At 36.3% G+C, this 14,528-nt stretch overlaps 1 protein-coding gene across 18 annotated transcripts in view; it reads right to left on the bottom strand.

Moving 5' to 3' along the window:
• LRRFIP2 (LRR binding FLII interacting protein 2) overlaps positions 1 to 14,528 on the bottom strand; it is a 128,173-nt gene that overhangs the window by 72,295 nt on the left and 41,350 nt on the right. For 11 of the 18 annotated variants that reach the window (XM_059939134.1, XM_059939133.1, XM_059939143.1 and 8 more), the window contains 5 exons: positions 11,089 to 11,175; positions 9,468 to 9,518; positions 3,382 to 3,438; positions 3,239 to 3,283; positions 431 to 499 (listed from right to left, as the gene is read on the bottom strand). In XM_059939134.1, the coding sequence (XP_059795117.1) occupies positions 431 to 499; positions 3,239 to 3,283; positions 3,382 to 3,438; positions 9,468 to 9,518; positions 11,089 to 11,175 (309 nt within the window). The remainder of the gene's footprint in view (positions 1 to 430; positions 500 to 3,238; positions 3,284 to 3,381; positions 3,439 to 9,467; positions 9,519 to 11,088; positions 11,176 to 14,528) is intronic. The other 7 variants (XM_059939147.1, XM_059939149.1, XM_059939150.1 and 4 more) reach the window with 3 other exon arrangements.

Here is a 14,528-nt window from a genome sequence, read left to right as displayed (position 1 = left end):
ATAGTTTTAAAAATTGCTGAATCTGGTAGGAAAATCCATAACTTGGACACCCCAACTGCCACTAGAACAACTGAGTAAACAAAAAGAATCCTCCAATACGTGCCAGTTGGTATTTATGTTATTTAAAAACAAATGATTCATCAAAAGAGGGAGAACTGAAAATATTACGGGCTCTAGCTAAATAAAATGTTTCCAAACTTGCTATTATAATCTATCCAAAAATGTTTTTTTTTTAACACTCAGAAAAAGTTACCTCTAAGTTTTCATTTGGAAATAAAATTTTTAAAAAGTACAGAAAACAGGTTGCAGAAACAAAGTTCAGCAAGTGTTCATTTCTGTTAGAATGGACCTATTACTCAAGCCCCCAGGACTCTGTGAGTCAACAGTGAACGCACAATACTAACACGGCACATTTCTCTGGGCTACACACCATGATGTCTTTCCTTTTGGGTGTACTGGCTCTGCTCCAATGTGTCCCCATTACGTCCTTCGATGGGTTCTTCCATGGAATTAAACAGTGTAGGAGTAAATGACAAAACACAAATTGCAAGCATATTAAAATTAACTTCATTAAAATTATACTAAGGCAATTGATATATAAATAGGAACTGATAAAAACAACAGTAAAAATTTCCACCAATTAAAACTGCAATGTATCTCTACCACTCTGATTCAAGATCACCTCATTTTCTAATTTTGGATCTCCTCCTTAGAGTCTTCTTGTATGTCACTGTATAAAGCAGTGACCAAGCACTTTGTAAGATTTTTTTTTTTTTAAGGTAGATGTTTTTTAAAGAAACAGATTGTTTCAATTCTAGACTCAGGGCGTTGATTTAATCTTCCTTCCCCAAACCTACCATTCAGTCTTGAACTATCTTTGCTCTTTCTATTTTTATGGAGAATGTCTATAACACTGTTACCATCTCCAGCCCAAATAGCTTCTGGCAGGACACCTTTCAAGAAAGCAGTACCTGAAAGTTAACTGGACAAAAGGAAAGATCAAAGTCCTAAGAATGTGGCATAAAACCATAAATACATCTGCCTCATATCCAGGTACATATATCTAATGTTCATATATCAAATACAAGGTCCAAAAGCCTTAGACTTTTTAATACACAGCTCATAAGTTTAAAAAGAAAACTGGCAGAGAAATACCAAAACCCCCCAAATAATATAGCAAATCCTGATAAAATTTAGGTCAGTGTTTTAAACCATTACAATTATTTTTACAGAGAACAAAAGTTGTCTACATACTCAGTTTAATGTAGATGGTAAAGTTACTTTAAAAAGCAAATAATCTGACAAAAACTTAGAACTCCCAATATTATCTAGCTAAGAGAAAAAAGAAAAAAAATCTTATCTCAATTACATTTCTTTTAAACTATGTTATTAGTGAGCTTTCATTTCAAATCAGACATTTCCAGGAAAGTCTAAATATTTTAAATGTGCTAAATGTACACTCACACACAGTAAAGTTCCAAAGTCTCCTCTACAGTGTAAAATTTTTTATTAATCTTTAAGTTTGCATACTGATTTTTTTAATTAGGAGCTTAACTCTTTTTCCCATAACAGCAAATTTTCATAATTACCATAATGAAATAAAATACTGTGAGAGTTCAGTTATATCTTAAATTTATTTAATGATATAATTTCCATGAAATGAAAATAAACCTCATTACTTTATAGACACCCTGGATAAACAATTCCTTATTTATTTAATTGCAGATTTCTTTTTTTGTTTGTTTGCAGATGTTTTAAAGGCCCCTAAATTAGGTTGAACTTGGAAGGTTTTAGCATTAGGTTAAACTAATATATAATCAAGTTTTCCATACAAATTTACAAATAACCAGCTTGATAAAAACTGTGTGAAACTTCACACTATGAACATTACAATGAAAAGTAAAGGGAAAACTCATATGTTTTTTTAAAAAGAGGAAAGATGGGATTATTTTCAAAGCCCTTAAGGCTCAACTTTTAAGCTTCTGTTGACTAACTCCCTGTGAGAAAAAAAACAATATCTCCAGGGAGAAGCATGACAAGTTTTTCTTAAAGTATTTCTCGGCAAGATCAGCTTGGTGCTTTGTAACCACCTAGAGGGGTGGGAGAGGGAGGTGGGAGGGAGATGCAAGAGGGAGGAGATAAGGGGATATATGTATATGTATAGCTGATTCACTTTGTTATAAAGCAGAAACTAACACACCATTGTAAAGCAATTATACTCCAACAAAGATGTTAAAAAACAAAACAAAAACAAAAACAAAAGTATTTCCCCTGCAAAATCATTCTTAAACTACTGATTAGATTTCTATAAAGGCTTTTTAATATTCTTATAAATCTAAATTTTTATAATTAACCAAAATACTTATGATTCAAGAATTAGTTTACTAACTTATTCTAAAAAGACAGTAGGTTACATTCACCAATAAGAAATATAACCAGAGCAAAAGACTATTTAAGAATACAAACACATCAATAATTAGTATACCAGAACACACTCAGTTTAATATAGTGTATTTTTATACATTATACAAGATAGGAAGAAAACTAGACCTGGGGAGAATTAACAAATATAGACCTTAGAAAGAAAGATAATTTTACTGATGAAAAATCTAGATGTAAGTACATATACAATATTATCAATGTGTAAATTAAAAAGGCATTGCTCTAAGGTTTAAAGCACAATTCTTTAAGAAGAGAGTCAGTTTCCTGGCACAATATGCAAGCCTTTGATGAGCGATTTCTCATTTATCTTGATTTACAATGATGTATGCTAAAAACTTGAGACAAACTACAAAATGTTAATCAAAATGTTGAAGCATGATAATTTCTATAAGTATGATAAGACAGGCATTTTTAAAATCAGAAGCTCAATTTTCCCACTGAATAAAACTATAATTAGTCACCCAAGCCCCAAAATAATAAATTTTATTTAATAAATTGTCATTTAAAAAAATATGAAAGTAGGAAAAATCTGAAAGTTAGAAGCATGCTGATGTTATTCTATAAAATTAACCTTATTATTTTGTGATGGTTTTCCAAAATCAAAGGTCCTTTTATAGAAAAAGTGAATATATATGTTAATAGATGAAAATATTCATGATTTTAGAACTGATTTACTTATAGCAATAATTTGAAAGCATCATTTTCCAATGAAATAGCTTTGCCAATATTTCTGTGTTTTAAAAAAAGGCAAAGGGATAGCTTTGCTATGGGGGTGTAAACAACTTAAAATACCAACCCTGTGACTGCCAAGACTTCGAATGGACAAGGCATCCTCAACTCCCTGATAAAAATAAAAACAAACATAGTAAAGGTGTGTGAGTGACTATGGCAAGTTGATGAGGAAAAGTATTAGAGGCAAGTTTGTAGGTTATTACAAACCAGAGAAGGACGACGATGACCGGACCGGTGGGAATACCTGGCCCTTTCCGACTCATCCTGGGAAAGGAGAAAGTACATGGAGAGTTAATCACTCAGCGGAGGGCTGTCTGTCAGAACAGCTGAGCACAGCAGCACCTTCCCCACAGCAGGCAGAACGGACAGCTCAGCCTCAAAAGCTGAGTTTGGGGCAGCCATGTCCCTCAGTTGGAAAGAAAGTAGAAATAATCTTGACAATGTTTTTATTTGAACAAGTGTGTGTGTATCTATCTATCTATCTATGGATAGATAGATATATCTGACCACTTGTAGAATGTACTCTATATATGACCAAGGGAGTTCAATACACCAAGATAAAAATAAGCAAGTATACTTAAACAGAAATTGAGGTCAGCATTAAAAACAGACTTTGATCTATTTTTTCATTATGATGTTTACCCAAGGCAGGAAGAAATGTTTAGTTTATTACAGATGTGGTTTAAGGTGGCAATGTGTTGCTTTAAAAAGATTTGGGTTATAATTTTGTGCTCATTGCAAAAAAATTTTTTTCTTTTTCTTTTACCACTCTAACTGGAAAAGAAAAGAACAACTAAATGAAATAGCCCCTGACTGTGTGTTGTTAATATGAAAAACTACTTAAAATTAGAAGAAATCAAATAAATATTTCAGAATTGATAAAGTTACCTCAAAAGTTATGCCTTATGAAGATTGTTAAAAAAAAAAACTGACCAAAAAAAAACCAACCTCCAAACAGTTGACTAATTAAATGTAATTCTAAACTTTTCCATATTCAGCTATTAGCACTGGAGCATTAAGTACAGAGTCGTGAAATTAAATGACTAGTCCCTAGAACCTAATCACGTGTTAAGAAACTTCTGATCAGAATTTCAAAGTCCCAAGTGTTAAAGTAATTTGCATTGACTAAGAATCTACACAAAACTGTCCAACTGAGTTCATAGCTAATCAACACCACTTTTTCCAAAATGCATCAATACTTCAACACCCCATGACGATACAGCACGATCATCATGCAGGCAGAGCAGACGGCTATGCCTGACCATTCATCTCAAATCCAGAAACAGTAATTCAACTGAAACACCACAATTTAATGTTTTATTTTGGTCATGATCTTTGAATACAAGTCCAAAAAACTCTTGGTTGTCATGTGCTGTGCACATTGATGCATTTGATCAAATCTGTTCAGAAGTCTGTTTATAAGCACCAGTATGATTCAATGATTCAATATCCAATATGGTGTTCTGATCTTTAGGAATTCATCACCGATTCACATTTTTGTTATGTAATAGACACATGTAGTCTGTAAGGAGCCAACCAAGTTTCTTCCCTTTCTTTGACTATCAGGTGGGATACCACAAAAGTTTGGGGGGCATGTGTGTTAGCCCAGCAGAGTAGGTACAGCTTATTAAGTGGTAACCAGTTCTAGGCTAGTTAGCTTGGTTAGTATAAAAAGCCTTGTGCTACACAGGCAAGTTAATTCTACATGCCCCCTCCCAGTATTATTTGGCGTACTAGGGTGACATACATGGTTTAATGCTCAATCTTTATTTCATCCTTTCTTTTCATTCCACCTACTACACAAGAGCACTTTTAAAAAACCCGCCTCTACACATGAAAAGATACTCAACATCATTAATTATTAGAGAAATGCAAATCGAAACCACAATGAGGTATCACCGCACACCAGTCAGAATGGCCATCATCAAAAAATCTAGAAACAATAAATGCTGGAGAGGGTGTGGAGGAAAGGGAACACTCTTGCACTGTTGGTGCCAATGTAAATTGATATAGCCACTATGGAGAACAGTATGGAAGTTCCTTAAAAAACTAAAAATAGAATTACCACATGACCCAGCAATCCCACTACTGGGCATATACCCTGAGAAAACCATAATTCAAAAGGACACATGTACCACAATGTTCATTGCAACACTATTTACAATAGCCAGGACATGGAAGCAACCTAAATGTCCATTGACAGATGAATGGATAAAGATGTGGTACATATATACAATGGAATATTACTCAGCCATAAAAAGGAAAGAAACTGGGTCATTTGTAGAGATGTGGATGGACCTAGAGTCTGTCATGCAGAGTGAAGTAAGCCAGAAAGAGAAAAACAAATATCGTATATTAATGCATATATATGCAATCTAGAAAAATCGTACAGACGAACTTATTTGCAGGGCAGGAATAGAGACGCAGACGTAGAGAACGGACATGTGGACACAGTGGGGGAAGGGGAGGGTGGGATGAATTGGGAGATTAGGTTTGACATAAATAAACTACCATGTGTAAAATAGATAGTTAGTGGGAAGCTGCTGTATAGCTCAGGGAGCTCAGCTTGGTGCTCTGCGACAACCTAGATGGATGGTATGGGTGGGGGAAGGGGGAGAGGGAGGTCCAAGAGGGAGGGGATATAGGTATACATATAACTGATTCACTTCATTGTACAGCAGAAACTAACACAACATTGTAAAGCAATTTTACTCCAACAAAAAATTAATTAATTAATTAAAAAGAAATTTAAAACCTGCCTCTAAAGAGCACAGCCCATTAAAGATGCAGCAGACAGATGAATTCATATTTATTCTTAATTATACTTATTATAAAAATAATCCTAAATAACAATACCTTATTAAGTATTGATATACCCCTAGATTTACACAGCTTTCTTTTTAGCCCCAATTGAAAAAAATGGCCTAAAAAGAGTTCAGAAGAACTACAGAATAAAATGTAAACCCATACAGGCTGGTTAATTTAAACTGAGAGAATACAGATTATTCCATAGTCATAAACGACCCCTTAAACAACCACTATCCAACAGAACTTTCTGTGACAATGGAAATGTTCTATGTTTGTGCTGTCTAGTATGGTAGCCACTAGCCACATGTGGCTACTGAGCACTTGAACTGCTAGAAGTGCAACTGAGGAATGAAACTTTTTATTTTAATCAATTTAAGTCCAAACCTAATTATCCACACATGGCTAGTGGCAACCATACACACAGTAAGGGAAGCTCAAAGCAAATTTTTATTATACCAAAAAAGACTCAAAGCACATATTTTACTAAGAGTCTGCCATGGAGCACCACTCTTCTACAGAAAGGCAGGTATTCAGGTAGTCTTAAATTACTCCCTCTACCTGGAATACTTTTGCACGGTGGCAAATAGGAAGAAACAGAAGGAAATACTTGTATAAAAGAAAAGACCCTAGCACCAACTCTAGAATTATTTTTAAAAGCTAGAGGATTCTTAAAGATCATCTAGTCTGATCCCTTCATTTTACAGCAGCACAAAAAGATTAGGAATCAACAAAGTCAGAAAGCTGGGATCAGCATTCACATCTTCTGACTCACCAGACCATTGAAACTACAGCGGCTAAATCCAGACTGATTACATAGAAAGAACATGAAGAAAATGGCAAGGTATCCCGGTTTTTACTCAGAGCTTTCTCCTCCTCTGGAATACAAAAAAAGAAGAAAAAAAAGCTTCCTTTCCCAGGTATTTCTGGAGTAGTATTAAAACTGCCAATTGGCTTTTCTTGAATTACTAGCATCAGAAAGCTAATAGAAAAAATTTCAGCAAACTGTGTTCTCAGGTACCAATTACAAGGCAGAGTATCCCTCTCTTCCACGTCAGGAAAACAAAACATTTTCATTGTCCTGGGAGTCTCCTTATTAGTTTAAAGGATCCAAAGCTGAACGAACAGGACAATGCCTTAAAAGACAGATGTTTATCTGTTAAAGCTTTCTGGAAAATTATGTTTTGATACATTTAAGTTAAATTAATGGAAATAAAACATATTCTGTTTTTAAAAGTTCACTTGGAGTGAGGATGAAGTGCTTTTATTTAAAAAAAAAAAAAAAAAAAAAGCCCACAGCCCTGTGAATACACCTGGCCATCTTCTCTGACAACAAATACTTAATTCAAGCCTGCAGCCATTCCCTCAGTTTTAAATTAGGAAACTTCAGAAACTGCATTTACTCTTTCAGGTCACCAACATGCCACTGCTTCAGACATCCAGTTTACAAACAGAAGCACTGGCTAACCTAAGACCAATTGGAAGCCCGGAAAGACATAGGCCCTTTTCTTCTTGGTCCTTCTACCTCCCACTCCATGATTAGCACATGGGGCACCCTCTCATCCCTTCGAATTCTGGGTCTGTCACAACGAAGCAAGTTGTTTACTTCACCAATCCTTTATCACCTATCTATAAAATGGAGATAGTGTACCTATCTTATAATGGGGAATGAACACATATATAAAAAGCATGAGCACAGTGTTGGCACACAGATATGCACTCAACGACAGCTTCATTCCTGAGCCTCACGCCCTTGGGTTCCCTATTCTCATCCCAACAGCCTACCCCCAGACAAAAAAGTAATAAAATTAGGAGAAATTTTAATATAGGAAGATTCTTCCTTCTAATAACTGACAATCCAATTGTTTGTATATACATTATTTATTTCATTATAAATTTATTAGTAATTTATATTTTATATTGTGACTATCACATGCCAACTTCTACTATAAGCTCATAGACAGAAAGCAGCCAGAGAGACAAGGATAAGAAGTGAGAGGAAAAATCAGTTTTAAAGCAGTAAAAGCAAGTGCCAGAAGGGGTTAGAGTGTTATTCCCATCTGAAACTAAACCCCACCTTCCCTGCATGTCCAAATCCTACCTATTACTGAAGACTTGGGTTAGTTGCCACCTGCATTTTAAGCCTCTAACCCCCTTCCATGAAAATCTAGCACGTTCACTGCCTGACCTGCACACCTTTCACAGAGATAAAAAATATGTTTATCTTCATGGCCTTTAAACATAGGAATCAAATATTAAACTTTTAACTTAGGCTTTTCTTCTTATTTAATGTTTTGGTCTGCCCTAAGACATTAAAATCTTAGGCAATTTAATTTGAGAACTATTATACATAATTAAAAGAAGAAATTAATACTTCCATTTTTGTAAGTAAAACTGATTTCTTATATTCACACCAAACATTTTTAAGACATCATCAGTAATATTAAGCCAGTTACATGCAGAAGACACTTTAAATAAAAATAATTAAGCTAGCTTTAGTAACAAGAAAGGACAGGTTCCACTCCAAAATAACAGACACATACATGAGGAGTCGCTTAATTTTAAGCAACTAAACATCTTTTTTCTCTCTTTTCTAAAATATCACAATGAGAAGTATGATAAAGTTTTAAATGTGTAGGTCAATATAGTCATAAATATTTTCATTCTGGTTATACCTCAGAATGCTATTCTAGAAGGGATTTGTTTATGAAAGTTGCTTGTTCAGCAACAATTAGATAGCGGTTCTTAACCTCTGAGGATCACAGACTCCTTTGAGAATCTGATGATAAAAATGCCTGTGGGCATTTCACATGAAAACATACATATACTCAAATCCTTGCCTGAGATTTTAAGGCTTCATGCCCCATCCCCCACGCCTATTCACATACCAAGCTAAGAACCCCTGCAATAGGAGGCAGCTGGGAGACTTACCAACACTGAAAAAAGTTCAAATTTAGGAATGACTCACAGTAACTAATACTCTACTGGTTGCAATTTGCTCTTGTAGCTAACAAATTTGGGAGTGATGGTAAAACAAAAATAAAAGTAATTTTCAGAGGAGATGAAAGAATGACTTGGGTCATCCCTCAATGAAAACCCTGCTGACTTAGTTTTTTTTAAAAAAGAGAGAAAGGAAGAAGGGAACAGGGAAGGAGAGGCGGGGTGCAGGGCGGTGGAAGGAATGAGAGGGGTAGAGCGACAAATCTGAGGGACAGAAGAACAAACCCATAGAAAGAAAACACATTCATCTACTCAATCTTTCTTGGTCAGGAGCATTCATGAGATGAGTGTGAGGCTGTAACTACAACAGAAATGGCTGGACTCCAAGCACACACTTGGTCCACTATAGGCAGAAGAGACACTCTCTGACCTTTAGGTTCAAACATGCCAAACACTCCTACTTGGCAAACGATTAGTCAATGTTTTACTTTGAGACTGCATATTTCAGCAACTGATCACAACATGCAGGGCAGGCAATCCTGGCCTACCAGCCACTTCTGAATCTGTCCCCATTTCCGATCAAAGGAATGATAAGAGTGCTACAAATGCAAAAGTTTCATAAACTAAAGCATCCAACATACTGCATTCTATGAAAAGTCTTAAATTAATCACATACATTTGCCCTGAACAGCAATGATTGTTAATTTAAAGTTGTTACACATTCAAAATACAGAACATACTAAGAAAAATATGCTCAATAATAGAGATATATGGTCCTCTGTAGTTTAGAGAACTATAAATAAAACTTATACTTAATAACTGTATCCTTATAATTTTAGGAGTATAAAAGATAATACATTGTCACATTTTCATTTCAAGCCAAGAATTGCATTCATATTTGAAGCTATGAGGTTAAAAAGATTAGCAATATATTAACTGCTTTTGGTTTTGTTTTTGAGCTGTGACAATATGTACTCTATACACATCTCTTTAACACATTAACAGAAGATCCACCACCAACTTCAAAATAAAGTGTTTAATACTGCCCTGCAGGTTTTCTGCCCCCCTTCGTACTAATACAACATCAGAAATATTTTTTATGGGAATTTTTGGAGCTAGGTCAATGTCAGAAGGAAAGAGTAAAAAAGAGTATTTGTTTCATTTTAAAGCAACCCAATTTCTATATGCCTACTTAGAAAAAAATTTTTTTTTGCTTTTCTTTCCGATAATTAAAACATATTGAAATGTATTAACTATAGAAAAGCATAAGAACATAAAACCAATCATAATTCCACCATAGATAAACCAAAGTATTGGTAGTAATCACTTCTTTCCAGTAGTTTTTTTTTTTTTTTTTTTTTTTTTTTAAAGAAATTCACGTTCTTTTATTTATTTATTTATTTATTTATGACTGTGTTGAGTCTTCGTTTCTGTGCGAGGGCTTTCTCTAGTTGCGGCAAGTGGGGACCACTCTTCATCGCGGTGCGCGGGCCTCTCACCATCGCGGCCTCTCTTGTTGCGGAGCACAGGCTCCAGACGCGCAGGCTCAGTAATTGTGGCTCACGGGCCCAGTTGCTCCGTGGCATGTGGGATCTTCCCAGACCAGGGCTCGAACCCGTGTCCCCTGCATTGGCAGGCAGATTCTCAACCACTGCGCCACCAGGGAAGCCCTCCAGTAGTTTTTGACCTATATACAGATACTAGTTTTTGTAACACAAAACTGGAGTCCCACCCGTCTACAGTTGTGCTTTTTTTTTCATTTTCTTAGATGAATATTTTCCTCTATTATTAAATATGCTTACAAACTGTAAGGTTGTATGATTTCACAGAGTTTTACTATGTAGATATCGTAACATAATTAATCAAAATTCTAGGACATTTAGGACCATAGTAAATAACTTTGTCATCGCTAAGCCTACTTTAGCTATTACAAGCACTTATTACACAATAATAACTTATAACGAGTAAGAGCTATGTATGTGTTTGCTGTTATGATTTAAAACAAATATTGCATTTAACTTGCTGACATAAATGTCTTGTTAAAATATATACATCAGGTTATTCTAGTCCCAGTGTTTCAGAAGGAACCAGATTTACTTCAGACGGAAACTAGCCAAGTATTGATATTTTTGAGACCGACACTAAGTCAGGGTTATCCACCCAAATTACCTCTTTTTGTTGCCGTTCCAGTTCTCTCATGCGGATATCTCTTGCTTCTGCTCGGGCAGCCCGTTTTGCTGCCAGTCTTGCCTCTGCCTGAAAAGTAATATAAAGATTCAGCTTTATTTAAAAACCACCACTACCAGCACCACACCTGTAAGTCAGCTTGGAGGACAAGGAGCCAATGGGACATTACTTCCCAAAGAGGGTGGGGGACAAGATGTGGTCCACCAGCAGCCTGACTTCTTCCATCAACATCTCGCCCGTACTCACTTCTTTTTCTAGTCCCAGAGTCTCTCCTGAAATCTGGGCCTTTACCGTCAACTGCTTGCCTTGATTACACATTCAAAACATTTCACACAATTCATTATATGTTTCTCCACACTTGGTTTTTCCAGAATTTTCTTCCCCAGCAATTCAATCATACAGATTAGAAACTGCAGGGCCAGCCTCTGCTTCACTTTGGACCTTGCCAGTATTCGCTCTCCAAGTCCTGTCAATTCTCGACCACTGAGTTTCTCTCCAACACATCTCAGGTTTCTTTATGCTCACTGTTCCTGCTTGCTTCAGGAACTCTTCCTCTCTCTCTCTCTTTCCATTGAGATATAATTCACACACCATCAAATCCACCACTTAAAAACATACAATTCAGTGGGTTTTCAAGTACATTCACAAAGTTGCACAATTATCACTACTATCTAATTCCAGGATACTTTCATCACCCCAAAAGGAAAACCTGTACCCATTAGTCGTCACTCCCCATTACCCAACCCCAGACCCTAGCAACCACTAATCTACTTTCTGTCTATGAATCTGCCTCTTCTGGACAGAGCATATAAATGAAATCATACAGTAGGAACTCTTTATCTCTTGCTTGGATACTGCAACAGTCTCCAAATCCATCTACCTAATTCCAGATTCTGCCCTTCAATTCATCCTCTATGTGGTTACATGATTGCCAGTCTGCCTTTGTTTCTGATCATGTCAATCATTCTGCTGTGTAAAATACTCCAGTGGCTCCCCATTACTCATGGTTAAAGCAAAAATTCCATAGACTAGCACAAAGAGAAGACAGGAGACGAAAAGCAAAAGCAGAGATTAAGGTTTCTCCCAGTCATCTCTCCACCTTATTTCCCATTACGTGCCCCACCTGCGCCAGTTGCATCCGCCTCCCTCCGCTCCTGGACTCTCTCTACTGTGCTGGGAGGTTAAGCCTCCCTTCACAGACTGCTGGCAGGAGGTATTCTCCCTTCTCTCTTCTTCAGCTACCGTGCTACCTTCTATGAAGGGTTCCCCCAGTCCCTCTTTCACAGAGTAATACCCTATGGACATGTACCTACTGTGGCTTATTACACTGTATTAAACGTACTACATGGTATTATACGGTATTAAAATTACATACTTCTATCACCCCACAACTTTCATGTCTCAGTGCCTGCTAAATAAACAAGAGATTTTCAGGTCATGGGCCAAAGTATCAAGGAAATGAGCCAACGAAACAGCTTGATGCACCACATGAAACAAGCTTAAAGGGAAGGAAGCATGCAGGGAGGAGCAATTAGTTTTGCCTGGCAAGGTCACATCAGGCTTCTAAGAAGAGGAGACAGTTTAATGGTTACTACTTATTCAACTATCCCAATTTTGGCAATTTCCTAGTCTGTTTAACTGACCTTTAAGTAGCAAAAACCCTGCAAAGCGAACTGCAATCTGCCAACCACAAGCTCTCACACTGTCATCACCAGAGCAATCAGTGTTCTCACATGAATTTTACATTGGCCTCTATCATTAAAAAACCTACATTCCCCACCTTCTTTACCCCTCTATGAATGGTCACCATTTTCTTACCAGAGTTTGTATTTTATAGAAAAAGACTTCAAGGCTAAGTTATGCTTCAGCAGATAACAAATACGTTTTAAAATTACAAAGTATCATTTTTCTGGGAAAAATTTTCAAACCTCTCTTTTTTTAATTTAAGAAAGCCACAGCAATGTGTAGGAATTTTCATTTACACTTATATTAGCTTTGCACTTGTAGCTTCCCTTAGAAATTTATTGAGAATGCCAATTTCATCCTCCTGAGATCTGTGGCCAATTCTGCACAATCTATTCTAAAATGGGACTTCTCTCACCAAACCTAAATTATAGGTAATTGAAATCTATTCTCTAATACAACTTCTTGCACAACAAAAGGACCTACTGTATAGCACAAGGAACTCTACTCAATATTCTGTAATAACCTATATGGGAAAAGAATCTGAAAAAGAATGGATATATGTATAATATATGTATAACTGAATCACTTAGCTGTACACCTGAAACTAACACAAAACTGTAAATCAACTATACTGCAAAATAAAAAATTAAATTTAAAAATTAAAAAAAAAAAAAAGGAAGGGACCTAACTGCTGTATAACAGAAAGAACATGGGCTTCAGAGCCAGAAAAACATCCTTCTCTTTGTTACTTAGCCAACTTTATGCAAAACTCAGATATTACCTCCCTTGGAGCTGGTATTAAATAAGGCAAGCTTTAAAAAGGTAAAGAAGATTTAAAATTACTTTATCTGTTTTTTTTCTGTACATTGCTTCCACGTGCCTGACAGGAGGAGTAGCAAGGAGCTAACGGTGATTCCAATCTGGTAAGACAAGACGTGTACTCTATTCTTATACTGACATATTTTGAAATAGTCAAATTATAGGTACACAAAGCATACTTCTAAGTACCAACACTAGCACTTTCCCCTCAGAATACTATTGCGTAAAAGAGCTACTGCAAATTCGTTTTAACCCACCCTCACAGATATAAAATAAAAAAGATAAAAAACTAAAGGACCACAAGGATTTAACGGAGTTCAAAACAAAGTTGGTTAAAAAAAAATAAACATAGACTCACCACTTGATCCAATAATTCCACTTCTGGGTACATACAACAAAGAATTGAAAGTAGAGACCCAAACAGATATTTGTACACCAATGGTCATAGCAGCATTACCCATAATAGCCAAAAGGTGGAAACAACCCAAACGTCCATCAGCAGATGAATGGACAAACAAAATGTGTTATGTACATACAATGAAATATTATGTAGCCTTTAAAAGGCTACATAATAATAATAATTTAATAATACATTTTGACACATGCTACAACATGGATGAATTCTGAACACATTTTTTAAAAATTAAATTTTATTGGAGGACTTCCCTGGTGACGCAGTGGTTAAGAATCTGCCTGCCAATACAGGGGACACAGGTTCGAGCCCTGGTCCACGAAGATCCCACATGCCACGGAGCAACTAAGCCTGTGTGCCACAACTACTAAGCCTGGGCTCTAGAGCTTGCGAGCCACAACTACTGAGCCTGCATGCCACAACTACTGAAGCCCGCATGCCTAGAGCCTGTGCTCCGCCACAAGAGAAGCCCACCGCAATGAGAAGCCCATGCACCACAACGAAG

The sequence above is a fragment of the Balaenoptera ricei genome, chromosome 11, assembly GCF_028023285.1.
Source record: "Balaenoptera ricei isolate mBalRic1 chromosome 11, mBalRic1.hap2, whole genome shotgun sequence".
NCBI classification, from domain to species: Eukaryota; Metazoa; Chordata; class Mammalia; order Artiodactyla; family Balaenopteridae; genus Balaenoptera; species Balaenoptera ricei.
Note: the sequence above shows the minus strand (reverse complement) of the source record. Positions and strands in the feature narration are given on the sequence as shown.